At 51.4% G+C, this 27,869-nt stretch overlaps 1 protein-coding gene across 1 annotated transcript; it reads right to left on the bottom strand.

The window, feature by feature from the left end:
- Positions 1 to 603: 603 nt before the first annotated feature.
- Positions 604 to 27,869, bottom strand: CALB2 (calbindin 2). Its single transcript, XM_002920946.4, has 11 exons — positions 27,721 to 27,869; positions 16,629 to 16,705; positions 14,044 to 14,133; positions 11,188 to 11,268; positions 7,657 to 7,713; positions 6,993 to 7,070; positions 6,456 to 6,511; positions 6,112 to 6,151; positions 5,712 to 5,765; positions 5,059 to 5,130; positions 604 to 1,285 (listed from the first exon to the last, which is right to left on the bottom strand). Exons 1-11 carry the CDS (start codon positions 27,812 to 27,814, stop codon positions 1,169 to 1,171), a joined length of 816 nt encoding a protein of 271 aa, XP_002920992.1. The 5' UTR covers positions 27,815 to 27,869; the 3' UTR covers positions 604 to 1,168.

Here is a 27,869-nt window from a genome sequence, read left to right on the forward strand (position 1 = left end):
GGAGAGGTTACATTTGTGGTGGTGGTCTAGACCTCCTGGTTGGAGGTGCCCTCTGCTTGGAGGACATCAGTTGGTCCCACTGTTGCCACACCCAGCGGGTGTCCCTACTAGAGCGAATGTCGATCCAGTCTGTGGGATCCATGCGCTGGCTTTGCCCCACACTGGCCCTGAGACGTGGGGCTCTCCCTTAACCTCTGCAATCCTGAGTTTCCTTGTCTGTGCAGTGGAGGTGGTCACAGCACCTCTCCGAAGAGTGAGGGATATCTCAGGTCAACTGTGTAGCGTAATACCTGGCACTCAGTCAGCCTCAGTGAAGGGATCGCTGCTGTCATTATCTCGTAGGCGGAGGAACACACGTGGAGCAAAGAAGGGACAGGCTGACGAAGAGAGAGGCCAGGAATGGCGAGGGAAAGCCCAGAGTACTGGGGTCCTAGCCCCTGCTTTTTGTGGTTACGGCCCTGCTTTTTGTGGTTACTCCCCCGCTGGGTGGTCCCAACACCCCCCGCCCATAGAACAGGTTCTTTCCTTGTCAAGAAGTGCTAAGTGCAGAGAGAAGTCGACCACTTGACCAGAACTGGGTGAGCTTCCACGCAGAACGTTTCCACTTTATTGTCTGTAAACTCTTCTTTGGTAAACAAGGAGACAAGGAACCCACAGAGCAAAGGAGCACGCTGAGTCCAGAAGACAAAGGGCCAGCACCCTACACGAACAGGGGCTCTTGAGAAGACAGCTACGCCATTAGCAAGGTGGTGGGTGGAACTCGGGAGTTTGGGTGGGAGGTGGCATGGGAGAGAGGGGAGGGGAGTGGGAAGGAAGAGTCAGGCTTGGTGGGACCCAGAAGCCTAGATCATACAGCAGAGGAGCTCATGCAGCACAGCGAAGAGGGGCAGGGAAGCTCCGCCCATGCCCCGCCCACCGCCCACGCGGGTGGTGACCTTCTGCGGCAGAGCGGCAGTGCCGGGTCAGGTCAGGTCCGGGGAATTGGGACCGGGCTCCCGGAGGCCCGTCAGCAACCCACCCTACATCCCTTCTTTCCTGCTCTGCAGGCTAGTGTGTGCAGGTGGCAGGGGCGGAGGAGGGGCGCTCACGATCTCGGGGTCCGGGGAGAAGTGGCAGGGCAGCGGGGGCAGGGTTTGGGGGAGACGGAGAAACAGCCCCCGCCCACCCTTTACATGGGGGGCTCGCTGCAGAGGACGATCTCCAGGTCTTTGCGATAGAGCTTCCCCGCCTCAGCCAAGGACATGACGCTCTTTCTGTAGTTGGTGAGCTGTTGGATATTCATTTCCTAGGAGACACAGGGAGAGAGTTAGAGCCACTCACTGGATGGCTCCCGCGGGGTGTCCCATCTGCTCATTGATAAACACGTCCGCCAGAACCTTTCTCTTCTCCCATCCCAGCAAACATGGGCTTTGGAGTCAGAAAGCCCTGCGTTAAACCCTCTTTCTCTTACTGGCTGCATTGCTTTGGGGAAGTATTCAACCTTTCTGAGTCTCATCTCAGCTGCCTCATCTGTAAAATGGGTACACGAACAGTATCTTCCTCATTGAGGTGTTAGGAGGGTTAGCTGAGGGAATGAATGCGAACACGGGGTAGCACGGCCCCTGACACATAGCATGCACTCCAAAATCGGCTAGTCCCTATCTCTGCATGACTTGTATCAACTCCCCACCTCCCTTGGCCTCCGGCAGTCGGTGTGGGTCCTTGCAGGTGAGGAAGAGAATGTCGGGGAAGCTCCCTGGTCTTGTCTGTGGGCCCCATGGACCATACTTCCCTAAACCTCACCCATTTAAACGAGGAATCCTAACTCCTGCCTCCTCCAGCAGCAAAGCTCACCTGCCTACTTCTTGTTCAGTGGCTTCTGTGGCCCTTCAGAGGCCACAAAGACAGGTGACCCACGGACATAGGGCCACCGTCTCATGTAAAATGGAGGCTGACATTAAACAGAACATCAATACCTAATATGCTTTGTGTTGAATACATGCTTTACAGTAATTGTTTTGGATACAAATAATAGGTCTGAAATACAGCGAAGCCATCAATCACTTGTACTATCTTTTTGTCTCCTTTCCTTCCTCTCTCCCTCCCTTGCACTCTCCCTCCCCTGCCCCTTCCCTCTTGTCTTCTTGTCTTGAAAATGTTGGCAGATCTTTCTTTCTCCTTCCTTCCTCCCTCTCTCCCTTCCTTCCTTCCTTTTTCTTTTTTTCACCTCCCCTTTCAGGCTAATGGTCTTTATCTCTGTTCAGCTAATGAAAAAACTGAAGCAAAAACTATGGTATTTGCCAGAGGACTGGACCAAGTCTGCAGCCACAAATACCCTTAGTCTCCCGAGTCCTGAAGTCTGTCTAATTCTTTGCCTGGCTCACCTGTCCTCAGTCACCTCTTTTTTTGGCGCGCAAAGGTCAGTCCTTTTTTGTGTTTCAGGACATCCCCTCACGTTACTGATGCCTGGTTTTGTGCCAGCACCCACCCCGAGGGCACTCTGCAAGCATCGCTAGCTTTGGGGAGCATCTTCCCTAAAGTTGTGAAGTCCCTGGAAATATCACCCAGTTCGTAATACCATTCTAATTAGGAGCCAAGGAAGGGATCCCATCGATCATCCTGGAGCTGGAGAACCACTGCAGCCCCCACCCTGATTCAATGTGGCAGCAAGAATCTTAGCAGCATGAAGGGAGAGGGCTGCTCACTTTCTATGTCTCGAAGTTCTGCTCGAAGCAGAGGAACGCTTTAGTGAGCTGCAGTGGCCTCAGGAGTGGCGCGAAAGACTGAGGTTTGATCTCCCCAGCCTGTCCCTCAGGAGCCTCAAACATGAATCTGCTCAGAATCCGTATCACAGAGCTCACACCATCCAAATGGAATGCGTGTCTGCCCTGTGCGTCCGCAAAAAACAGCCGCTCCCTTCCCAGCACACGTGCTGCTGTTTCTAGTCCTTGGCTTGCTCTAGTGGTTCATGCTCTCCATCCCCAGGGGCCTCATCCTGAGCTCAGTATAGGTGGAAGACTCCCAGGTAAACGACTGTATTAATATCCTTGTTCTCCAACCTTCGGAGTTGCTTCCTAGCCCCAACACCTGACTGTTTTTGTCTCCACATCTGAGTGAACCTGTGCGGCCATAGCAGTTGTATTTTGTGGTAACTAAGAAAGAACCTGGGGGCTCCTGGATGGCTCAGTCAGTTAAGCGTGTGCCTTCGGCTCAGGTCATGATCCCGAGGCCCTGGGATGAAGCCCCGTGTCGGGCTCCCTGCTTGGCGAAGAGTCTGCTTCTCCCTCTCTTTCTCCCTCTGCTCGTCCCCCCCCACCCCTCTGCTTGTGCTCTCTCTCACAAATAAATTAATCTTAAAAAGAAAGAAAGAAAGAAAGAAAGAAAGAGCCTAGTTAGGTGATAAGCAGAAAATTCAGGTCACTCTCCAGATTTATGTTTGCCTTCAGGGTCAATCAACCTCAGATGCAGAGCGGGGCCATATGGAGAATAATGATGCCTCATTAATACAATTACAGTTAAAGATATTTTCCACTAGAATGCCCAACATTCCTTGGACACATAAGGGTGCATAGATCACTTTCTCCTAGTTTGGTGCCAGGAAAGAGCCTGTCAAGTTCAAATACCTGGTGAAGACATCCTTCTTTCTAAGAAGTATGTGCTTACTTACAATTTATTTTCTGCCTCTTTCAAAAAGCACTTGTAGGTAACAAAAAAAAAATAAATGTGGGATGAAAGAAATGAAGAATGATATTCAGGACAAAGATGAAGTGGTCAGAAAGCAGCTGGAAGGGCAGACAGAAGCTGCAGTGAATTTTTTCCCCTGAAATTGAGCAGTAAATTTAGCTTTTGCCTGGCAGCTAAAGTGGTTAGGCAACTCGAGGAAGTATGGAGTGTTCATCATCTAATTAAAACAGCAAAACCATTTGCTCAGAGAAACGCATTTTCCAGGAGGTGAAGGAAGGCGGCTGCAAAGACAACTGCGGGCTCCTGGTCCCCCTGCGGGCCCCCCGCCCCGACCCCATGCCCCCAGACGGACGAGCCCGCTGCCGCACGAGGTCTCTCTGGGAAGCAATGCCACCAGGCAAAGTTAATAGTTCAGTTCTCCACCTTTTGCCTTTTCTTTGAGGGAAACAAATGCTTCCGTGACTCCTCTTAGCCTCTTGCCCACCTCCAGACTCTGCATTTATTTTTATTTTTTTAAAGATTTTATCTATTCATTTGAGTGAGTGAGCATGCATGCACAGGTGGGGGGAGAGGCAGAGGGAGAAATAGCTTCACCTCCCATCGGCCCCTTCTTTCCCAAAACTTTTTTTTCCCAAAATTTAAATTCCATTAATATATAATATTACTAGTTTCAGAGGTTCTCCCAAATCTCTCCTTGTGGGAGAAGTCTTTTCTGATGGCAGTCAGGCTGCCAGTGCCTTGTCATCGCGTCACTCCAGAGAGCCAAAACGTGGGAGCACCCCGAGTAGCTGTTGATGGATGAACAGATAAAAGGTGGTGGACACAAACACTGGAATATTACTCGGCCTTAAAAAGGAAGGACATCAGCATTGCTACAACATGGACGAACCCAGAGGACGTTGTGCTCAGTGAGGTAGGCCAGTCACAGAAAGACAAGTCCTGAATGCCGCTGTTTCTAGAAGGTATCTAGAGAAGTCAAATTTGAGACAAAGTAGAATGGTGGGGGCCAGGGGACCAGGGGAGGGAGGAGTGGAGGGTGGTTGTTTACTGGGCACAGAGTTTCCGTTTTGCAAGAGGAAGAGAGTTCTGGACGTGGCGGTGGTGGTGGCTGCCCAGCAGTGTGGATGTATTCAATACTGCTCAAGGTTCGCTCAAAAATGGTGAACATGCTCAACTTTGTGTCATGTGATTTTACTACAATTAAAAGAAACCAACCAATCCACTAGTCATCCAGCCAGAAACAAAACAACAGCCCCCAAACTGCCATTGCCTAGTTCTGAGTGATCAGGGGAGAGCAAAATGCACCCCCCATTCCTTTCCAGCTCCCCCCTCCCTCAGGAGACTTTCTCCTGCCCTAGGGCCACCTGCCTAGGCCTGCGGGCTCAGTTAGCTTACCTTCTTGTTTTTCTCATACAGGTCCTTCAGAAGGGCGTCCAGCTCATTCTCATCAATGTAACCACTCCCGTCCTGGGGGGGGGGGCAGAGGCAGCACAGAGCTCTAGCTTCAGGCCCCACCACCCCTGACCTGGCCTCCCGAGTCCCCCAACTCTTCCCAGGAACCCTGCAGGGGCTGACCTTCCCCCTCCTCTGTGCAGAAGGCGTTCACACTGTGTGGTGTCAAAGTAACACCTCACTGCTGACTTCCCCAGCCAAGGGAGGAACGGTGCATGTCAGGGCAAATTTGGCGTTCTGGGGTTTTTCATTTGCATTGAAACTATGAGGTTCCAGAAGCATTTAGCTAACTCCCTAAGATGTCAGGATGAACGTAGGGGCTATGTAAAGCTTAGTCCCCACACTTTGGTTATAAGGAAGACTTTCGGAGTCACACAGGTGGGGGCAGCAAAGGAAGGGGTGATGGGTGGTAGGGAGGTCCTCTCCCTCCCAGCTTCCTAGCAAAACAGTTGGCTTCAAAGCACATTTATGAGCTGGCAGTGAGGGAGCAGTCCTGAGCCCCTCCTTGCTCTGAAAGACAAAGCGAAGCCATGTGGCTGGGGCACCCCTGCTGAGGGGGCCCCTGCCTTTCCCTCCCACGCTGTTCTCGCTCTTACCTTGTCATAAAATGTGAAGATCGCGTTGAACTCCTCTGAAGTCAGCTTCATGCCCTGTAAGGCCCGAGGTATTAAAGAGAGAAGCAAAAGAGAGAGAGAGAGTGTGTGTGTGCGCGCGTGTGCAAGTGTGCGTAGCGAGTGAGTGCAAGTGCTTGTGTGTGCATGAATGAATGCATGTGTCTGTGTGCATGTGAGTGAGCGCATATGTGCGTGTGTGCACATGTGTGTGCGTGTATGCATGCGTGTACAGGCGAGTACATGTGGCTGCATGTGTGTGAGCGAGCCTGTGTGTCTGCGTGTGTGCACGTGTGTGCTGGAGGGTGGATGGGAAGGTGGCAGAGTGAAGTGCGTGGGGATGAGGGAAGGAAGGAATTGAAGAAAAGCAGAGTGGCTCTTTTACCTGAAATTTAAGCAGGAAGTTTTCCTGTACAGGCAAGAGTCTGGAAAGGAAGTGTTAGAGCAGAGCTTAGGAGACAGAGTAGAGGCAAGAACAACGGGGAAGTGGGGGGATGTGAAGCCCGTAGTTCTGGAAGCCGTCCCTGAGCACTGAGGAATTGGTGGCAAGTTCTACAGGAGGGAGGCGGACACGGAGGTGCTGAGATTCTATCTAGCTTTGTCCTGAGCTTCATGACACCTGACCTGTCACTTTCCCCACCGACTGGTCTTCAAGCCAGGGAGGGTGGCACGGAACGGTCTGCAGAGGTGCTGGGCAAAGTGACCCTGGGGGTGGGCTCGGGCACTTACCGGGACATCTCCGAGAGGCCCAGTTTGCCATCCCCGTTCAAGTCGAACATCCGTAGCTGTTGGGGACAGACAGAGGTGCCTGGGTGATTGGCTTTGACCTCTCATGTGGGACCTTGACCCGCCATCCCCTTGGACTGAAGAGGAAGGGAGATGGGTGGGTGTGCTCTGCCCCCTCTGAGGTCACCTGGAGGCCAGAGACCAGCATGGTCTAAATTTGTCCCTGCCCCTCCCTCCCCTTCTCAGGGCCGGGGCCCCAGAAGCCCGGCAGGCCAACACCTGTCTCCAAGCCTATCCTCTCCCAGAGCTGGGGAGGTTGTCATGGAAACAGATGCTCTGTCTCTTCCTCGCTCCATGAGGATCTCAGACAGAGGGTGTGTGGGGCCAGGGACCGGCATGCCTTTTGCCAGTCGCCAAGGGGAGTCACTTCACTGGGGCCTGAAGAATCAGCCAACAACAGACCCTGAACCCTGAATCCCTCTGGCTGGGGGCCCCAGTCCTGTGCTTCTGGAGGGGGGAGGGACCCTTCTGACCACTCACTATGGTTTGGGTGTATTCTTGCAGCTTGGGTTCATCATAGGGCCGGTTCGCCTTCTTCAGCAGGTCAGACAGAAATCCCTAGAACACAAAAGGTCCCTTCAGAGCTCCTGACTCAGTCAATCAGCCCCTCCCTCATTACTTGTTCCTTCAGTCAGTCAACATTTTTCCGGAGGCCTACCATTTGTATGGCTTACATCCCTTATAATTCCCTAATCCCTGAGGTTTGTGGAATGACCATGAAGGCCTGGAGGTAGCACCTGGATGCAACAGGTAGAAACTGGCTCTGGGGCCTCAGAGAGCCCCCAGGACGCAGGGCTACTCAGTGCCTGGGGATCGCTAGTTCCCGAGGAGTGATGGGGTAGATGTACAAGCCAGGAGGCCGGTCTGCTGCAGTTGCCTTGAAGGTGCCTATCCCGGGCACTGAGGTGCGAAGGGGTGCAGTCTGGTCAGTCTCCATGGCCCTGCGGCTCCTCGCTACTGATTCACATGGCTGTCCTGAACACGCCCACCGAGTCGGAGCCGGGCTTCAGTGTTCCTGAGCAGACCACAAACCCATGTCCCTCACCCAACGTCTCCTCCCTTCCCAGGTTCCCTAAACCTACCACCACTCTGGCCTCAGTCCCATTCTCCGTGCCTTCCATACCCTTCCCAAGGCCCATCCTACCTCGAGCTCGTTGGCTTCAATGTAGCCACTTCTGTCTGTGTCATACTTCCGCCAAGCCTGCAATGGGAACGCCAACCTATTTGCAAAGACCTGTCAACACCTATGAGCCTCCTTGCAATTCCCTTTAATGGACCAGGTTGGGTCTTGATGTTCAAGAGTGTTACCGGGGGATGGGACATGGAGATGGTCTAGCCCATTCCCTTCTGTGTCACAGGTGAAGAAATAGGGGAAAGTGTCTTGGCCAAGGTCACACAGAAAAGGAATGTCTCCCTACTCTAACTGGCCTGGGTCTCTTTTGAATCATTTTGTAACTAGGATTATGGTTTTCTTTTGTTTTTTTGTAACTAGGGTTATGGTTTTCTTTTGTTTTTTTGGACAGGGTTCTGGTGGATCTGATTTTTGCTGTGGGTATCCAGCATGTTCTTCTACTGCTCTGGAAGCTTCTCATTCTCTGGGTGGGGCCTGGGGCAAGGGTAAGAACCTTCTGGAAGGGGCAGACTTAGGCTTTGGTTCATTGTCACTGTGCTCCCTCGTCCATCCCTCCATCATGGGGCACGCAGCATCCACGTCTCAAGGGGAGAATTGGTAGTGTCCTCAGCTTGTTTAGACTATCCCAAGGCTACTCCCCATCTGGTGGTAAAAAGCATTCCTTTCTCTGTTTTCTAAGGAAACCAGCCCTCTCCCTGCTCAATCCAGAGTGCCCCATTTCCCCGAATCTTTGAGCTATGTTGGTCAGCCTGATCAAATTTCTTCAATTTTCTTTCAAGGCTTCTTCCTTTGACTTTTTCTCTCCTCTCCCTTGGCTCCAAAGTGCACAACGCACGCAGGTGTCACCTGGTTTACTAAGAATCAGCAAGCACTCATTGTTTTGCCAAATTTGGATCCCTGCGTCCCTTCCCTTCTCCATGTCATGTCTCCCTTTTATTGTCCAGAGGGTGAGTTTATAGATATCTGAGGATCTTTCTTCCATACCAGCAAGCAAGGCTGTGTAATTCTCATGAGATAGTGGTGGCTCAGGAAATTTGGTAGATTCTTTTTTTTTTTTTTTTGGATCCTGATTTTTTAAAAAGTTATAAGACATGAGCAAATCCCAACAAAAGGGTAGACTTATACCACAGACAACTTGGATAGATGGTATTTGATCAGGGGAGTGTCTTTTCTCTGGGGGAAAAATGCTTTGGTTCCATCCAAATATTCCTTCCTGTGCCCAGAAAGCCTAACCCTGAGAAAGTACTAATACGTGCAGATTTACAAATATGACTTTACCAACCACCGGCATGTACTTAGTGCCTTAGAATTTAGTTCATCTGAGTCTTGACTGGGAAAAAAGGCAGATACTCCCTAAGTTGCCTAAAAGGGGGGTAACCTGGGGTGCCTAGGTGGCTCAGTAGAGTGTCTGCCTTCGGCTCAAGTCATGATCCCAGGGTCCTGGGATCCATCCCCGCACTGGGCTCCTTGCTTAGCTGGAAGTCTGCTTCTCCCTCTGCCTGCTGCTCCCCCTGCTTGTGCTCTCTCTCTCTGACAAATAAATAAATAAAACATATATATTTTTTAAAAAGGAGGGTAACCTGAAGGGACCCCAGTCCTCACTCAGAGCAAAGCATCGCTTTGCTTTTTGCTTTTTTTGGGGGGGAGAGATCCTCCCAGCCGGTCTGACCTCCTGCCCTCCCTGGCCCCGCCCCCACCCCAGGCTCTCGCCGCTCACTTCTCTTCCCTCCAGCACTTTGTGCTCCTGCATCAGTGGGTCATTCTCTTCCCATTCAAGGAAAAGAGTTCAAGGGACCTGGGCTCTGTGAAATCTCAAAGAAATCCTGAGGCGTCACTAAAATTAGAAATTACAATGTTGTGCTTAGCAGTGGGACGGAGCTATCTGCCTGCACTAGCCTTCCAGGGCGGCAGAGGGACCAATTCATGTTTCCAGCTGATAAAAATGGAACAAATGGCCAACCCCAGGGGGGTGGTGCTGTGGGATGATGGGGTCCCGGGAAACTCAGATGGGGGTGTTGGCCCAGCAGTTATACTGTGGATTAAAGGATAAAGACAGATAAGAATGTGGAATCATGCCAACAATGCAGAGAGAAACCACTAATGACTTTGAGAGAGGGGGACAGAGACAGAGAAAGGTATTTTTTGCTTCTCTTTAAGCATTTCCAGCTGCCTCACCCCCACAAACTATCGTCATCCCTATTTTCCAGATCAGAGGTGGAAGAGCGGCCAATCTTTGGCTGCCTCCCTCCCCATCACGGTGGGGGCCATCAGGCATAACGCTCCCTTTTCTACAGACAGAAAAATCAAGGCTCACAAAAGCAGCAGTCTGACAAGGAGATGCAGACTTCCCCCAGACAGGCAAGAGAAGGAGTAAGAACAGAATCCAGAATGTCGATGACCAGCTTGTGGAATCTTGCCATCTTGGAAAAACTGGAGAAAATCCTTTAAAGCATCATAAAATTAAATCCATATCTGATGCTTAGACAAGCTGCCACTTAAAAAATGACTTTTCTGCCCTGAGAATCGGTTTTCTCACCAACTTTCTACCCATGTGGGGAACTCCAAGCCGTGTGGGATTCTTGGCTAACTCTCCATTAGTTTTAGGCAGTAAATCACGGGGAAGGGATTACCGGTGTCTGGACATGGATTTAACACGAGGACAGGCAATTCGAGTCAAGTTGAAGGCCAGTCATTATCATAGCAGGCAGTGTGTGGCTGGTATGGGTTGAGTTTCACTCTGAGGGACACATAATATTGACCAGCTAGGGTGCAGGGTCCAGAAAAATACCAAGAAATAATTGGTAGTTTGCTGGGCATCAGGATTAGTAATGTATTTGGTTGAACCATATGGAATTTCCAATTTTTGTAAATCAAAAATTGTCAAATATCAATAATTTCACATGGTTTCATCTATCGGTTGAATATTCTAAAAAAAAATATGCGAGTTTGGATGGTCTCCTTCACTTGAAGATTTCAAAGAATTTCTGTTGCAAAGATCTATTTTAAAGGGGGGGCACTGACATGTAGACCACAGTCAAGAATCTGCAAACTTTAAGTCCCCCCACCCACCCCGGGCTTTTCCAGCTTTGGGATGGCACATAAATCCATGCTCCCCACACATGCTCCTTGCACCCCTGACTTCAGGGACACCAATGTTATTGAGAACAAAGTATGTGAGATCTGGAAGCCAAATGACATGAAACAGGTCTCTTCGCTGCAGGATTTCTCAGAGAACGTAAGATGTAAATGCCCATGACCAATTCCCGAAGGGGAGATAAGCGTGTACTTGCCCATACTTACTTCTCACCGTATCCTGTACAGTCTTACATGCACGTATCATTTGGAGATCTTGCTGACATGTAGATTGTGAGTCAGGGGGTCAGGGACTTTTTGTTTCTCACACGCAGTCAGGGACCACACTGAGTAGTGGAGCTCTAAGGGGCTTAGCATCGCCCAGGGGACCACTCCCAGGCATTTGGTGGCGAGGGGGGCTGGTGTGGACCTGGCTCTGAATACGGGAGAAAGGCAGCGCCTTGGCCTCACCTCCATAAACTCGGTGCTGGAGCCCACGTGCTGCCTAAAGCACAGAAGGAAGTTTTCCTCAGTCGGCAGGATCTGCGCCAGCTGTGGGGGCCAGAGAGTGACAGAGACATTACAGACAGGCCCACCAGGGAGCGGGGCAGACTTGCCTAGAGGGAGGGTGGTGAATGGCGAGCGGCAAGGCAGCGTGGGAGCTGTGTTTTGCTTTTCTTCCTCAGAACAGCCCTTCAAAAGGGGAGAAGGATGTTCTGAGAAGGGCATCTGGGTCGCCCCACATCTTAGGTGTGAGCCGCTGGAGGGACAGACAGTGATGCCACTTTAAAAATACAAGTACCCAGGGGCGCCTGGGTGGCACAGCGGTTAAGCATCTGCCTTCGGCTCAGGGCATGATCCCAGCGTTATGGGATCGAGCCCCACATCAGGCTCCTCTGCTATGAGCCTGCTTCTTCCTCTCCCACTCCCCCTGCTTGTGTTTCCTCTCTTGCTGGCTGTCTCTATCTCTGTCGAATAAATAAAAATAAAATATTAAAAAAAATACAAGTACCCAGTCTTCAAAAGAATACTTAACAGATGATTCCATTTATATAAAATTCTAAAAAATGCAAACTAATCTGAGATGAGTGGTTGCCTGGGATTCCTAACGGTGATAGAAATGCTGTATCTCGATCGTGGTGGTAATTACATGGCTGTGCACAACATCTAATCTCACAGAACTCTGCTCTTCCAATCAACGCAGCTTACTGTATGTAAATTACACCTCAACAAATCTGATTTTTAGAAAATGCAAAAATACCCTTGTTCAGCAAACACTGCTGGCTGTCCCCCACTTATTTTGCCCCCCACCCCCGCTTCCTTGGGTCACAGGCAAATCCTGATTGGTCTGAGTCAGCTAAATGTGCTAATCCCATTTCCCTTGCCCAGGACTGGCTTACGAGCACGCATGTGATCGAGTTCTGGCCACTGAGATGTGAGGGGAGGTCTGCTCAAAGTACTCCAGGTTTCCTTGCTCCCAGGAGGGGTCAAATGCTGTGTATCCTTTCTGCATCGGGACATGGGTGTATCCAGATGTGATGGAGGGAACAGTAGACCAGCCTGAGGATGAAGCTGTTTTGGGGCGGGGGGCGGGGTGGAGAACTCCAGAGAAGCAGGGCTGGGGACCTGGCCTCCTTCATCTGGAACCATCCCTTCCCATGGCTTGTTGCATTAGGAGCCTCTCATGGATTAAGCCAGGAGTAGGTAAACAATGGCCCGTGAGCCAAATCTGGCCCAGTGCCTGTTTCTATAAATGAACTTGTCTTGGAACATGGCCATGCCCATTCATTTACATACCGTCTGTGGCTGCTTTTGTGCCACCGTGGTAGAGTTGAAAGAATTGTGACAGAAACTATATGGCCTACAAATCCTAGAACATTTACCATAATCGGGATCTTTCCAGAAAAAAGTCTGGTGACCCCTGGTTTAAGCCCATTTGAGTCAGGATTTTCTGAGATTTGCAGCTTAGACATCTATACTCTTGGTGCCCTTCCCAGATGCCCCTTAGCTAGGCTGGTGGGCCATCCCTGATGCTGTGAAGGATGTCTGCTAATGGCTCGGAGCTGCCCTCCAACAAACCCCTGCTGCCCCAGTCCCCCACCTCCACCTCCCCGACCTGGAGGAGGCAGCCTGTGTCCAATGACTGACTGAACTGGGGGTATGAAGGACCACCCCATCCCTTGCCCCAAGGTGAGACCAACTTTGGCACAATTCACACCCTAGAGCTCCCGGTGAGATCAGGCCAAGACCTGGCTCCAGCTGAGACCACATCCTTCCTTTAGCTCCTTCCTCTGCCTTTTCCTGCTGCGCTCTTTCCTTCCTCTGAGAGTTCTCTTTCAAGAGACCCCATCCACTTGAATCTCTGTCTCAGTCTCTGCTTCCGGGGCACTGACCTAAGGCAGCATCACACCCCACCCACCCTGGGAGGGGCTATGCCCTCATTCCTGTGCTGCTGTTGTTATTTGTGAGCCCTGGACCACACACCACACACCGATGGCCAGAGATGTTTGGTTAGGCTGGCACACACGCGTATGTACTGTGTACGTATGAATGTATGTGTGTGTATGTGTATATACATAAGTTGTTTAATTAAACCAGGAAGCCATTAAACAGAGGTGGTCTTAATGCCTTAGTAGCCTATGTGAACAAACCCAAGCTGAAACGGTCAGAACAGCCAACGGGGCATTCCCACATGATGCAACCGCTTGAGCTATAGCCAATCGAATAACCTCCTGGCTCTGCTCCCACCTCTTCTCTGTAAGAGTCTTTCCCCAGCTACTGTTGGTGGGGTGTTCCTAACCGCTTCTGGTCTGGCACTGCCCCATTTGAATCAATTTTTGCTCAGATACACTCTTTACATTTTTAATATGTCTCAGTTTCTGTCTTAGCAATGTGTATTTATGCAAATATAAGTGTATGAGTATGTGTATATATATTTCATATAAATGATACATGCTATATATGTAAATTACACGTTTAAAAATTAAGTAGGTAAGTAAAACTGTTGCCTTTGGATGCCTTTCGGAGGGCATGGAAACTCTTGTTCTCCAGTTGTCATGCTCTTTCCCTTGCAGTAGCTGCTGGGACCCTGAGAGCATGTAAGGTCTCCATCCTTGTCTTAGGTCAGTGTTTGTTGCTTCTTTCCTTGTGAGACAAAGAAAAAGTCCCACCTGTTCTCATTGGTCAGCCTCAGTGCTGGAGGTGGGGTGGGGCTTCCAGACCACCCCCCCATTTAGAGGCCTAGAAGGACACTTGTGCTTGGTGGAGTAGACATGACAGATATTCCCCCCCCCCCACATAGCTCTTGACCAGGACAGGGGGGCTCACCTCTGCCATCTCGATTTTGCCGTCCGAGTTCTTGTCATACTTCTGCATGAACTCCTTCATCTTCTCCCCAAAGTTGTCACTCTTTGACATCTGGGGAAAGACAGAGGGGGGCTGACTGTGCCGCTGGGCCCCACGGGAGCCACAGATCTCTCACCCACTCGGTGAGAGAATCATTCTGCACCCCAAATCTGCAGCCACAGAACCAGGCCGCCGACGCTCTGAGTGGTCAGGGCTGCTCTCTTCTCCTTCCCAAGATCCCTCCAAGTCCAAGCGATCTCTCCTTTGAGGTTCAGTCACATGAGGACATATCCCCCCTTCCCATGTAATTCATGCAATTAAACTGCCCCTCTGCCTTTGAGACGGGATAAACCACAGCTCTTATCAGAACGGCGAGGACTTATCCCCATCACTCAGATGTGAGAATTGAGGCCCCAACATTTTACCAAGGCAGCTTCTCATACAACCTGACTTATTCCAGGACCCGCCAGTAGGTTCTAGCACTGCCCCCGAGCAAGGTAAATCGCACAGTTTCTTCTTTCAGGTCTAAAGGCAATTCGTGACATTTTTCACTCTGATTTTATGCTGGGAGGAAGGTGAGGAGAAAGTGTTCGTATAGCTGAGAGGTAATTTAAATGATCCATTAGATTATTGTGACTACTCCAATGGCCTAGAACTTCAAGAGTTCCTTTAGCCCATCACTGCCTACCTTAAATCTAAGGCTCTCTGAAATTCTCCAACCTTGGCCTGTTTGGGGGGTTGCTAAATGACTCTGTGCATTAATGCGCTCTTCCTCATCCCTAATCGACGGTCAGTCTGCTCAAGCCGCTGATGCCTCTTCTTGCCTTCTCTGACGGCTTCTGGGTGGGCTGGACGCTTCTTCGGATTGGGCCCAGGACAATTCTACCAATTCTGCAGGTTAGGAGTCTTTTCTGTGTACCCTTCTATTGCTTTCTACCTGGGAACCGGTTTCAGGTTGCCAGGATTGATTCATCAGTATTTATTGCCTTACATTTACAAGTGCGCACGGAATGATCCTAGGCCCCTATCACAAATGGGGTCAGCCGATGTAGCTTGCACAACAGCTCCCGTGAGGTGAGTGGCCTGTCCATTCTACACACCAATGCAGGCTGAGGTGAAGTGTCTTCTCCCGAGGTCACCCGCTGGTGTAGCTAGAAGTGGAACTCGTGGCTTGGCTTCCAAGGCCAATATTCCTTCTGCCCTATAACAGCTGCTCTGAACACCCGTCCTGGATGGTGTCAGTTGAGATTGTTGTTGACAGACTTGAGAATCACCCCTGATGCCGTCTGAGGAAGGGAGTGACTAAGATTTCAGACTAGAAGCACTTCATAAAAACACATTCCTCTGCCTATCCCCTGATCCCAGAATCAGTTTTGAAGCCTGTGTTTTCTGTGATCCAGGCTTCATTACCCTAGTAATGAGGGGTGATGGGGGCACAGTTGATAAACAAACCCATGAATCACCACCATCGCCTAAGCCCATGGCTGGACCTCCTGCTCGCTGGGGCGCTCTGCGGGGCTCTGGACCAGGAGCTCGCCAGTGGATTTGTGACTCGTCTCCCAAACTGCCCCATGAGGACTTGCTAAGAAGCAGTGGATTGGCCAAGAGACACACGGCAGGGGAGAGTGGGGAGACCCCCAGAGGACCAGCGGGAGCTGGGGGAAGATAATGGGTGACTGTGTATATCTGAGAACCAGACATGGGAATCCCAGTAAACTGGCTCCAATTACCTCAGCTTTTCAGTATTTCAGACAGTCCTCTCCAGGCTTTAGTGAACTTAATAGTGCCAGCTTGTGACTACAGGCCCCACAGGGACCCTGCCATCAAGGGTCTGGACATGATTTGGAGTTGCTTCAGGCAGGCTAAGAAAGGCAGTCTGACACCCCCACGGATGAGGCCAGTCCATGCCCTCTGGTTCAGATGTTAGCTTGGAGCAATTCTGTTTTCCTCTGGGTCCTCGCTGAGGATTCCAGATTCAGTTGGTCTAGAACAGTCGTTCTCTGATGGGGATTATTCTGTGCCCCCCACAGGAGACGTTTGGTAATCTCTCGAGACATTTAGCCAGTGGTGTTGGTATGCATCCTATAATGCGCAGGACAGCCCTGCCGCAACAAAGAATTATCCAGCCCTGTCAAAAGTGCCAAGGCTGAGAAACTTTGGTCTAGGATAAAGACACTTTAAACCCCTGAGGCATCCAATTGAGTCATGACCCCCCTGAGAATCTTAGATAGGCTCTGGACTATTCCTTAGGAAAAAAAAAATACCTTTTATACGCATATACACAGACACAAAGCTTTGTAGTTTGGGGGGGGGCGTTCAGTCACCCCTGGTATCCATTTGTGAACTCCTCTCAATCCCAGACACCCAAAGATATTGCAGGAAGGTTCTCTTTTTAAGGGATTAGTCCAATTAAAAAAATCCTTACAAGTAAAAGAAAAACTTCGAAGATCAAGACCAGAGATGTCAGGCTGGCTTAGGAGATGCACAGCTTGGGACAGACAATGTTGACCAAAGCCATGATCAGGATGATAGAAAAAGCAAACAATGGGACAGAGTACTGGGCTTACCATGCCAGAGCCTTTTCTTGCCTTCTCCAGCTCTTGGAAAAAGTTTTCTAGCTCTTTACCTTCAATATACCCATTTCCTGTGAAGAAAGCAAAGGAAAAAAAAAAAAAGCAATTGACCTCAGAGCTGAATAGTAAGACTGATGGGGGCGGGGGAGGGACGGGGAAGTCAGGGGCTTCATGGAGAACTTCTCCTCACTGGTAAACAAGCAGGTGTGTGGGTTGGCCTCCGTGCAGCGTTAGGGCCGTGGGTCCTGCTGTCAGGGTGTTTGCAACTGTATAGGGGCAAGATTAGTAACCGCATGTCTTTGGGGTATGCTCTCAGTAGTCAGAGAACACTGGGAGGGACCAGCATCTGGGCCAAGCTGGTAGAAGTGGGCAGAACCGGAACTGTCCACACCTGGCTGGGCAAGGAGCAGGAGCTGGAATGCAACAGGGGGCAACACGTCATCAGCATCTGGGCTTGCCAGCAGGTGGCAGGCCCTGTTCACAGGAGCGAATGAGGCCCGAGACAGAATTTAGGTCTCTGGAGTGGGAGGGTATGTTGAGTTAAGAGTGTCCCCCCGGCTCCCCCGTCCATGTCCACCTAGAACCTCAGGATGTGACCTCACTTGGAAATAGAGTAAGTAGTTAAGATGAGGCCATACGAGATTAGGGAAGGCCCTAATCCAATGACTTGTGTCCTTGTAAGACGGCCACGTGGAGACACAGAGAGACACATAGGGAAGAAGACGATGTAAAGACAAAGATTGGAGTGATGTATCTCCAAGCTAAGGAATGCCATGCATTGCTGGCAACCACTAGGAGCTAGGAGAGAGACCCGGAAGGATTGTCCCCGAGAGCCTCCAGAAGGAAGCAATGCTACCTTAGTTTTGGACTTCCAGCCTCCAGAATACAACCTCTGTTGTTTTAAGCCACCCAGTCTGTGGCACTTACTTAGAGCAGCTCTGGGAAACTAACAGAAGGGAAGAGTGGGAAGATAAAGGCAGGGTGTCTGTCCTTCGGTCTGGGGGCACCTGCGAGTGTCGGTCACGGGATTATGAGGAAGGGAGGTGACCTGCTTCATGGCCATGAACAGAGGAGGCTGTGAGGTCTGTGAACGCAGAGTAAAACCCTGTTCTGCTCACTCACTGCCTGTAGGACTTTGGGAAAGTCATTTAACCTGTGTCAGCTGCAAAATGAGTTATGACACTTAAATGGGACTTTGTATGTAAAGCTCACCAAGTCGCACCCATTATGAGTGGACCGTAAATGTGGCTGTTGTTTCCAGTTCATTGACCAGAACCTGTGTAGAAGATGGAATGAATCCGGATGAAAACTGCAATGATCAGGACCAGGCCCCAAGGCCAGTGCCTGACTTTGAAGATCATATAAGTGGTGAGAGGCCCTTTAGGTTCTCAAGTCTTGAACCCAGAAGGCTTACAGACTGGGTGAGCTGAGCCCATGGCAAGGTCACTGGTCCCTGCTGTGATTGAGAGGAGGCATTTGTGGGTGGGAAATCGGGCTGAAGGCAGTGCTTCCCCAAACTAGAATCTCCTGGGATCTTTAAAAAAAAAAAATAGATGGATGTCTGGCTCCCACTCCCAGACACACTGATGTAATTGGTTTGGGGTGTGAACTAAACGTCATGATTTTTTTTTTTTAAGCTCCCCAGGTGATTTCGATGTGCAGCCAGTTTGGAAACCACTGGCCTAAAGTCAAGTTTCAAATCTGATTTAAAACAATTGAGCAAGGCTGTTATGAAGAGAATAGTCAACTGGTAGCTTCCTTCAAGGGCAAATGGAATTACAAACGAAACAAAGAAAATAAAAAAGGGGCATTTATCCTGGCCTTTGGGGGTGGGATGGGCTGGGGGTTTTTCCCACCCTCTCCCCCTAGCACCCCCTGAGAATTTAGATTCCCAGTAAATAACCGCAGATGCGCCCCCTAGTGGAGAAGATGCGACAATAAACATTGCATGGAGAGACGCCCGTGAGATAAATGATGTATTTTTGTCTGCAGGGAAAAGATGTGCTTATATTTAGGGGACGGGGAAAGGGGACTTGAGCTCCCTTTTTTTCCCTGGCATAGGGTGGTCACCATTCTTGGGATCGTTGGAATTTCACAAGCGTGTGTCTAATGGCCTGTGAGGCCAGCTGGAGAGGGGGCGTGAGGGGAAGCGCCAAGGGCTTTCTAGGCAGAAGGCAGTCTAGCTGATGATGCCTCTGAGTTGAAGGAACAAGTGCTTTTTCTCTTCCTCGTCACTCCCTGCAGTGATCTGGAGGATGGGTTCGAGGGAGCAGCCCGGCACTCAGCTCTGACTGTCCCCCCTCTCCACCCTCAGAGCCGGCCCTGCTCTGCCACTTCCCCACCAGCTCCGGCACCTGCTATGGAGGGGGGTGGGGGCGGGCTACCCACAGTTCTTGCAGAGGCACCCACACCCAGTTCCTCTCCTGCCTCTATTACTCACTGCTTCGCTCTGGGATGTCACCTCTCTGGAACTGTTTCCTCACCTATGAAACAGGGATAATGAGGGTGCCTTCCTCCTATGGTTGGCGGTGAAGACTCCATGCGGGTAAGAACACATGGACTGTGCTGGCCCACGGTGAGCCTCCAAAATGCCTGCGGTCATTACCCCCATGGCTGGTGTTTCTGCCGGCTGCGCAGGCCGGGGGACACCTTGGCCTTGAGCTGCTTGCCTTAGGCCGGGAAGATGTGGGGTGCAGGAGGCCAAAGCAGGTGAGGCCAGCACTGAGCCATGCCCCAGCAATATGAACAGGAAGAGGAAAAGGAGAAGAGTACAGACCTGTATGACCCACCTTTTCCTTGGGGTTTCTCTGAAACTTACAAAGAATAAACGTATTTATGTTTATTCTTGTTCTAGAAGGGTTTTAAGGTGGTTTAATAACCTCCCAAACCAGACAGTCAGCCAGCGCCTTGCCCAGCAGGAGAGCATGGACACTGGTGAACATCAGTAGCGGCTCACAGATAACAACACTTTCAATTTTTCAAAGCATATTTGCTTCTTTCTTTGTTTCAGGAGATAATTTGAAGGCTTACTATGTGTCAGGCCCTGTGTAGGTTGCCACGGAGGGGGGATATGACAATGTACAGGATCAAGCTCCCGTCTTCCAAGTTGTCACAATCCTTCCAGACACACAGGATCACAACAGGGCAGAGGAGAATCCTCTTCTTGTGACAAAGAAACTTGAGGCACAGAGAAGGTAAGCAATCGATTCAGGAACACACAGCAAGGCAGGACCAGAATTGGAGTATCCTAATTCCTGATGTAGGTTTCATTCATTCGTTCGTTCATTCACTCAACGTTTCTTGAGCATCCTCTTTGTGCCTGCTCTATGCTATACTAGGCACCAGGGGTGTAAAAATGAGCTAGACAAGGTCTGCCAGGGTGGGGCTTATGTTCTAATTGGGTGGGGATGGGGTGGGCAGGGAAGGCCTCTCTGAGAAGCCCCAGCTACTGGGCAGAGGAGGAGAAAGGGAGGAATGAACGGGGGGGGGGGGGAGGGGAGGAGCAAGGAGGGTGCCATGGTAGAAAGAGTTCCCCTCCCTGAAACCACCTTGCACAGCCTAGAAAGCGGGAGCGTCTCAGAGGCTGGCAAGCCCCTCGCACCCTGCTAGGAATCCCACCACCACTTCCTCTCCGTGCTCCCAACAGAGACAAAAGTGGCTCAATTCAACAGACCTATACTGTTGGAAGTAAACAACAGTTCAACTCTGTGCCCGGTGCTCGGGGAGCGATAGACAAGTCCTAGATGTGGGCTTATTCCCCAGGAGCATTTCATGGTCTAGTGGGGCAAAGCAGCCTAACAAGAAATACCGGGATCTACCAGCTGAAGGCAGAGGGAGAGGGGCAGAGATGGGATAGGGAGCCAGGGGCTGTGGGGCCCAGAAAAGGCATCCTCCATCACTGGGGGAAAAGGCCGTTGCTACTTGGTCTCCCTCAGAGCCACCCCCATCCATCCTCCAGGCGGTAGCTGCTATCCCCGTCAGGGGTGGAGGATGGGTTGACCTACATCCTTCCAGAGCAGACTTCAGCACTAGACAAATGGATTGCTTTTTCTCTGACCCTTGTATCAGGGCGTGGGGTGACTGGCCACCAAGCAAATCTCCTGTGGACGGACACTGATAAGAATGTGGTTACCATAGCAACCACCACTCCTTACCTTCCTATCAAACCACATCCTGAGAACATTAGGAAGAGGGGGCTGGTGGGAGTCAGGGACCCTGTGTCTTTCCTTATTATACTCTTGCTACCATTCTTCACCACCACTGTGCCTCAGTTTCCCCCAGTTGAAACTGAGACAACCCTTCTTGCGGGTCCCCAGGTGGCTCAGTCAGTTAAGTGTCTGATTTTGGCTCAGGTCAGGATCTTAGAGTCCTGGAATTGAGCCCTTTGTCTGTCTTCTTTGTGCAAGCTTAGCGAGAAGTCTGCTGATCACAGGCACCTGGAAAGCCTTGATCAAAGGATGCTCTGCCCCCCCCACCCCCGCTGGAAACATTGAGATTCGTGTGTACAGATTTTCTAACAATTGAACAGGTAAGAGAAACCGGAGTAAGAGGTAGAATTCTGCTAGCAAGTCAATCTCTCTGAGCCTCTATTTCTTGATCTCTAAAATGGGAAAACCGTTTATGCCCTTTCTACTTTATGGAGCTGTTGTGAGAGCCACACAAGGTAATGTTGTAAGAACATTCTGGAAAATGTAGAACTCACATGAATGGAAAGCATCATTTTTAACCTCTGTCCTCTGACCCAGTCCATGGCTGTAAACTCTTCAGCTCAAAGAGTAGAGAGTACTGGTGTTCAGCCCAGCCTGTCTATGAGGGGCACCTGGGAAGCTTTTAAAACAACACCATTGCCTGAGCCCCACCCTTAGAACTTCTGATTTAATTGATGGGGTGGGGACTTCTTGTGGGCCTGTTTTCAAAGCTCTCTAGGTGATTCTAACGTGCAGTCAGGGTTAAGGACCGTTTTATGGTGAGTCTCAAGTGTTAAGGTGTCCAAGAATTACCTGGGGATCTTATTAAAGTGGAGAGTCTAATTTAGTAGGTCTGGAGGATAAGGGCTTGCTGTTCCAAGTGTGGTCTGTGGAACAGCAGCATTGGAATTACCTGGGAGCTTGTTAGAAATGCAGAATCCCAGCCCTTACCCAAGAACTCCCAAGGCAGAAGCGCTGGGAGTGAGACCCTGAAGTCTGTGTTTTCAGAAGGCCTCCTACACGTTCAAGTTTGAGAACTACGGGCCTCGCCGCAGTAGCACTCACCAGTCCGTGTTTCCCCGCGATGCACAGGTTAGAGAAATCCAGGACAGGAGTTGCCAAGTTTCAGACTTCTCGTTAAGAAAGTGTTCCTGAGACCAAGCCCCCTGGTTGTCTATCCAGAGTTCAAATGGATGGAAAGGTGAATAGCCCTCTACCCCCCAAGGCTGAGCACTGTTCTGGACAGTCAAACCCCAACCTCTGGGGCAAGAAATTGGCTTCCTCAGATTTCCGCCCTGATATTAATATTACTTTCCGGGGTATGCACCGTTTACAAGGAGCGTCCCCTCCCCACCCCATCTGGTCTCCAGGACTTGGCCAGGTAAGCAGACCGGTGAGGATGCTGGAGAGGAGGAGTTTGAGGGGAAAAGAGATTAGTCACAGCCAACAGCCTGGTGTCCTGTTCATCCCATGGCCGACCTCTGCCCACACCTGCATTTGTCGTGGCTCTCTTTGTCAGTCATATGAACACACACACACACACACACACACACACACACACACACACACACGCTCCTGCACATTCTTCTCCCAGTGGCTTCCAGGGCTGAAAAAACACAGAATGTTCAAACCTGACTTTTAGTCTGTGTTTCTGGGCCATGCTGCTTCAGACACAGTGGTTGTGGCCCTGGGCCTGTGGACATCTGGCAGCCCAACGCTGGGCCGGTTCCCAGGCTTGGGGGAGACCGGAAGGCTGGGGCAGATTGGACAGCAGAGAGCCCAGGAGGAGCGGGGGAGGGCCAAGCGAGGCCAGAGGCCCCAGATGGGCCCGGCTGGGCCAAGGCGGGCATGGGATGCAATGGGCCAGGAGAGCTGCCAGGAGAGGCACTATTTTTGAAGAGCCTCACGCCTGCTCTAGTAATCCGGGCTCCCCAGGTGTTGGAAGAGATTTCCCTGAGGGGTCTTCTTAGCCTTGGAAACCTCCCTCCGGGGTTCAGCCAGGACAGCCACTCATGTCTGGAGGGGAATAAACAAGGTGAGCGGGGAGGGACGTCGGCTCCCTGGGCTGGTGGCTGCCCTGGTGAGGCGGGCATAAGCGTCTTGTTTGTGAAACCTGGTCCCAGGGCTGCCTCCCTGGGGAGCCCCAGCTCCTCACAGACACAGCACCTCCCTGGCTGGTGCAATACCCCCAGAGGCAGGCTGCAGGGCCCAGGGCACACACGCAGGCCACCGGCGCAGGGGCACCCAGCACGCTGCAGACACACCACACAAAAGGGCACTGTTAGCAAAGCATCTGGGGGTTTAGGGGTGAACACGGAGTGGGGGGACTGATTCCTAGGGCTCACCTCGGGTGGGGCAGGATGCTTCTCCCCAAGAACCCCACATCCTGCCATCACGACCCCCAAGCCCATCCCTTGCTGTCCCAGATGAGACACACAGACCCCACAGAGATTCACTGACAACGTTAAAAGACAGCTCTGACCTCAACTCCCCGCACTGGACCCCTCGGACTTTCTTGTGCCAAGAAGTGATTGTTTTTAGGAGTCCTATAATCATCTCAGGGCATAGCACAGTGATAGTGCCTTGTACATGTTGTAGTGTTTGTGTAAATACTTAATATACACCAGGTATTCTGTAACCCTGTTTGGGCGAGTCTTTTTTACTGTCCAAGAGCCTTCACGTAGTATCCCAGGGCAAGCTGCGCGGACCTCTCTCCACCTTGGAGAGGCCCTACGGCTTTGCTCTCCTCCCCTCTCCCTGCAGGCACACGGACTTAGCAGTGAGGCCCTGGCAGGCCTGCCTGGGTGCTCAGGTCTGGCAGGTGTTCATCGTGCGAGGGTTGGGGGGATGCTTCTGTTACTACCATCGGGTGTAGGAGGACAGACGAGGGAAGACAGGGCGGGGCCTTCCTCTCACTAACTTTCAAAGGTCTCGAGGCCCCCCTATGGATAGGGAAAGAGGCTCACTCCCTGCAAGAGGCTTTGAGAACCCCCCACGTCACCAGGGCCATCTGGAGGCAGGTAAATGCCCAGAAGAGTCTGGGCAGATTCCCACACCTGGAGATATACATCTTTTCACATCTTTACTGTTTTGCAGATTCACCCAAGAAACATAAGCTCTTATAAAATTTTCAAACACTCCAGGAATTAACTTAGTCAAAGCAAATGCCTTTTAATTTTTACCTCATCCCCTCTGTAGAGAGAACCACCATTGTCTATTCCCTATAACATGTGATATTCTTTCAAATATCTTCCAGCGTACGTGCTTCGTGAATAATGAAAATGGGTTCGTACAGTAATAGTGTGCTGGTACCATTAAAAAAAATATCTTAATAGTACATCTTGGACATTTTCCCACATCGTGGAAAAGCTCCACCTCCCTCTGCTTGGTTGCGTAATATTCCCCTGGAGAGATTGGTACAATTCATTTTTCTCCTGCCTGGTGAAGCATGTTTCCCTTCAAATTTTCAGTATTCCCAAGAACTCGGTAATAGACGCCCTTGTTCATCTAACTGTTTGTACACGTAAGGGCATACGTATGTCAGATAGATTCTGGGGGTGAGTGGCATTCCCTGTTTGGATCCAGAATGTCTGCTGGCCTCTGGGAGAGAACCCATCTTATACCTGTGATTTCAGTGGCCTCTAAAGTCTAAGGTGTTTTTTTCCCTTTTGAGCCACACCTTGGCTCTCCATGGAAATTCCTACTGGTCGTCAGTGGGACAGGAGCCTGGTGGCCCGTCTGATCGGAACCACACGGACAGGCCAGTGTGGGCTCTGAGCTGGGCATCCCTCAGCTGCTCGGGTCTTGCAGAGTGAGGACATTCCTGAGACAGAAGTGACCAGGCAACACTGGAAAGCAGACTCAGACATGAAGAGCCATGCAAGGGTCACTCCAAGCATGGAGGTGGTATGTGGGTCATAGCGTGGGCTTGGCTGCTGTCTTCCCTACCTCTGCCTTTGAGAGATGACATCTGAACCCTCCCAGATGTGTGACCTCCGCTCACTGCTGAGGGAGAGTCCAGGGATGGAACAGGGCACTAGGAGATAGGATTCCTGGGTGCCCCCCCTCCCATTTTGCCGTGTGATCTTGTGAAAAGAACTTTACCTCTCTGAGTCGCAGTTTCTCTCTCTCCAAACACCCACTCCTTCCTTTCTCCACAAGACTGATGAGGATTTTTGAAAAGAATCTAACTCTTAGGGCAAAGTCACCGGGATGACTCTTCCTCCTGGTTAGGAACAGGCTGAACGAGGATCAGAGCCCNGGCCCCCCCCCCCCCCGCCACTGGTCCCATCTTCACTCTCTTTGGCATCCAGCTTCTCCTAAGGTTGCCTTGTCTTTGTTTCCTAGAGTGTCCAGGAGGAGTGGGGCAGTGGCTCCCTCCCTGGGGGGCTGTGCCTAATTGGCTCCAGGGAGCTGGAGGGCTGCAAAGGAGAGTCCTCCCAGAGCTCTTTAAATTTGTAAGCGGCAGGGGGACTCCGTATCTGGAAGAAATCCCCCAGATGAACACAGAAGCCAGAGTTAGTAAGGGGGAGGCCCAGTAGGGCAGGGAGTGCCTCAGGGGAGAGGGGTGAGCTCCCAGCAGCCTTTGGGTGTGTGGGAGGGGTTGGGTAGGGAACTACAGAGCAAGACAGTCCACAGCCTAATTCCGGGTCCTTCAATGGAGTTCCAGTTTGTCTGTGTCCTCATTTTCCTAAATCACCTCTGTGATTTCTGTGTCATCTCTGGCATCGTTAAGCCCCTTTGTCTTCTTTCTCTGTTAGGTCTTAGGACCTTAGGACCTCCTTGAGGCATTGGCCAGAGAGGGCAACGGGGTATCTGGTAGACAAGGAAAGGAGCAAGCATTCAGCTCCCCTTTCACATGGGAGCAGGAGGAAGCCCGAGGCACAAGGGCTTCGGGGGTGGTTTTTGGACTCTTGAGTCTAGTGCTAGCTTAGCTGTGCCCCAGCCGACACGAGGACCCCTTTCTGAGACTAAAGCAACGGCTCATCACCTCCGATGCTGGGGCTGGTGGAGGCTCTTCTGTGGGCAAGTGGGAGGGGAAAGTGGTGCCAATCATCACAGAAAAACCCCTCTTCCAACCCAAACATATGTCCCCAAACCAGGGAATAAACACTGGCCAGGAGCCAGCCCCACTACTACCTTGCTCTACAGCCTCAGAGAACTCGCCACGTGGGCCTCTGTCCTCATCTGCATGGGGAGCACCTCACCTGCCCAGCGGCCTCACGGGGACTCTAGAAGGTGTGCTTGTGTTTGGAACAGCATGTGGTCTCAGATAAATGTAAGGATTTGCATGATTATGGAGAGTGCTGTTGGTTGTCCCCACGAGGACAGGGGGAAAGTAGAAACTATGGAGTCTTCTGTTTATTATAGCTGACTCATCTGGCAGGAGGCCGGTGGTATAACCTTGGCCACTTGGTAACTTTCCTTGAATCCTGCAAGTCTCTGGTGCAGATAAACGGGCAGAAGCATCCTTAGGGAATGTGCACGTCATCTGGAATGCTAAGAGGCTGCACCTTACGGCCCTTTTCACCAAGGCAGTTTCATGGCACAAGCTGGGGATTGGCAGTACAACCCCTCCTTAGCCCCATTTTACAGATTTAACAACCTACCCACCTCCTTCAGTAATTCACAGGCAGATCACAGTCCCAGCCCGGGTGTTACCTGCCCAGTCCTCTGCCTGGCTCCCAACCCAGCTTTCTCAGGTGGCTCCAAGGGAACAAAACTTGACTCATTAACTTTACTGGACATTAACCCTTGCCTCTCCAAGCACTCTGGGCAGAGGGCCTCTGTTTAGCCACTTGCATGCCCTGAGGAGGTGAGGAAAGGAGGAGGGAAGAATTAAGTGAGCCACCCCTGGTCCTCCCTCTGGTTCCCATCCCCCTCACTGTCAATCCCAGGATAAACACCCGAAGCCGTCACCCTGCCAGTGGTCTGAGATGCCCGAACATTTGGGATACCCATCCCAGCCAGGACCTCAGGGAAGGGAATCAGAGCACTTCGGTTTTTTTGGAGGGGTGGGGAAAACGTCTCGAACGATACCAGAAGCTCCTAAAGGGGGGCCTCCCTTTATGCCTGATTCAGACCATCATAGACTCTTGGAATGCCAGCATTGGGAGACACCCCCTAAGGTCATTCAGTCCGACCCTCGATTTTTGGGTGAGTCAGTGTCTCAGTAGGCATTTAAGATTGTGCCTCCCTCCACCCAGAGATGTCACCCAAAGCACCCAGGACTATCACCGTGAGGGAATATGTCAGGCTGGTCCCCCAACCCTGCCTCCACCACACCCACCGCTACTGTGTATGGGACCCATTTACCTAGGGAGGATGGGAAACGGGCGAAGGAAGCCCAAGGGGTGTTCAGGGCCCCAGGGTCACTCTCCACTCCCGCTCCCAGCCAATTCATCTGGGGAGGCCCAGGCTTTCCCTTCAGTATCCCCCAGCTCACCCCAACCTCCAGGACAGTGGAGGGGGGCCTAAGCTGGTTTTAAACAAAAGGAGAACCCCAAGAAAGAAGCGAGGGGGCTTTTGAGACCTGTGGCTGCTGCAGCTGAAAGCAGGCCACTACCTTGAAGAGAAAGGTGGGGAAGGTAAGATGGCAGGGGGAATCATGGGGAGCCTTGCCCGCCCAGGCCTCCTCTCTGGGAAAGCTCCAACTTGCCCAGAATGAGGCTGCAAAAGCTGGCGGGCTCTCTGCCGTCTATGTCAGAGAAGAAAAGTTGCTGACAGTTGTCACCTGAGCAGCCGGGTGTCTCCCAAACTCCAGACCCCGACCTCGCCAGGCTTTGTGACCCCAACACCCCCTGGGGCAAACGTACACCTGCCCGTCAGCGCTGTCCCCTTCCCCTCCACCGCAGGTTCCCTAGGGGCGAAAGGGCACGGAAGTTGAGAGATCTACTGACCGTCTGCGTCAAAGTGCTTCCAGATTTCCAGGAACTGGGACGCCGTCAGCTCGGCCAGGTGCAGGTAAGGGGGCTGCTGCTGTGAGCTAGCCATGGCGAGCGGCTCGGAGACCTCAGGCGCACAGCGTTGTCCCTGCGCCCAGCTCGGC

Source organism: Ailuropoda melanoleuca, chromosome 12 (assembly GCF_002007445.2).
Source record: "Ailuropoda melanoleuca isolate Jingjing chromosome 12, ASM200744v2, whole genome shotgun sequence".
NCBI classification, from domain to species: Eukaryota; Metazoa; Chordata; class Mammalia; order Carnivora; family Ursidae; genus Ailuropoda; species Ailuropoda melanoleuca.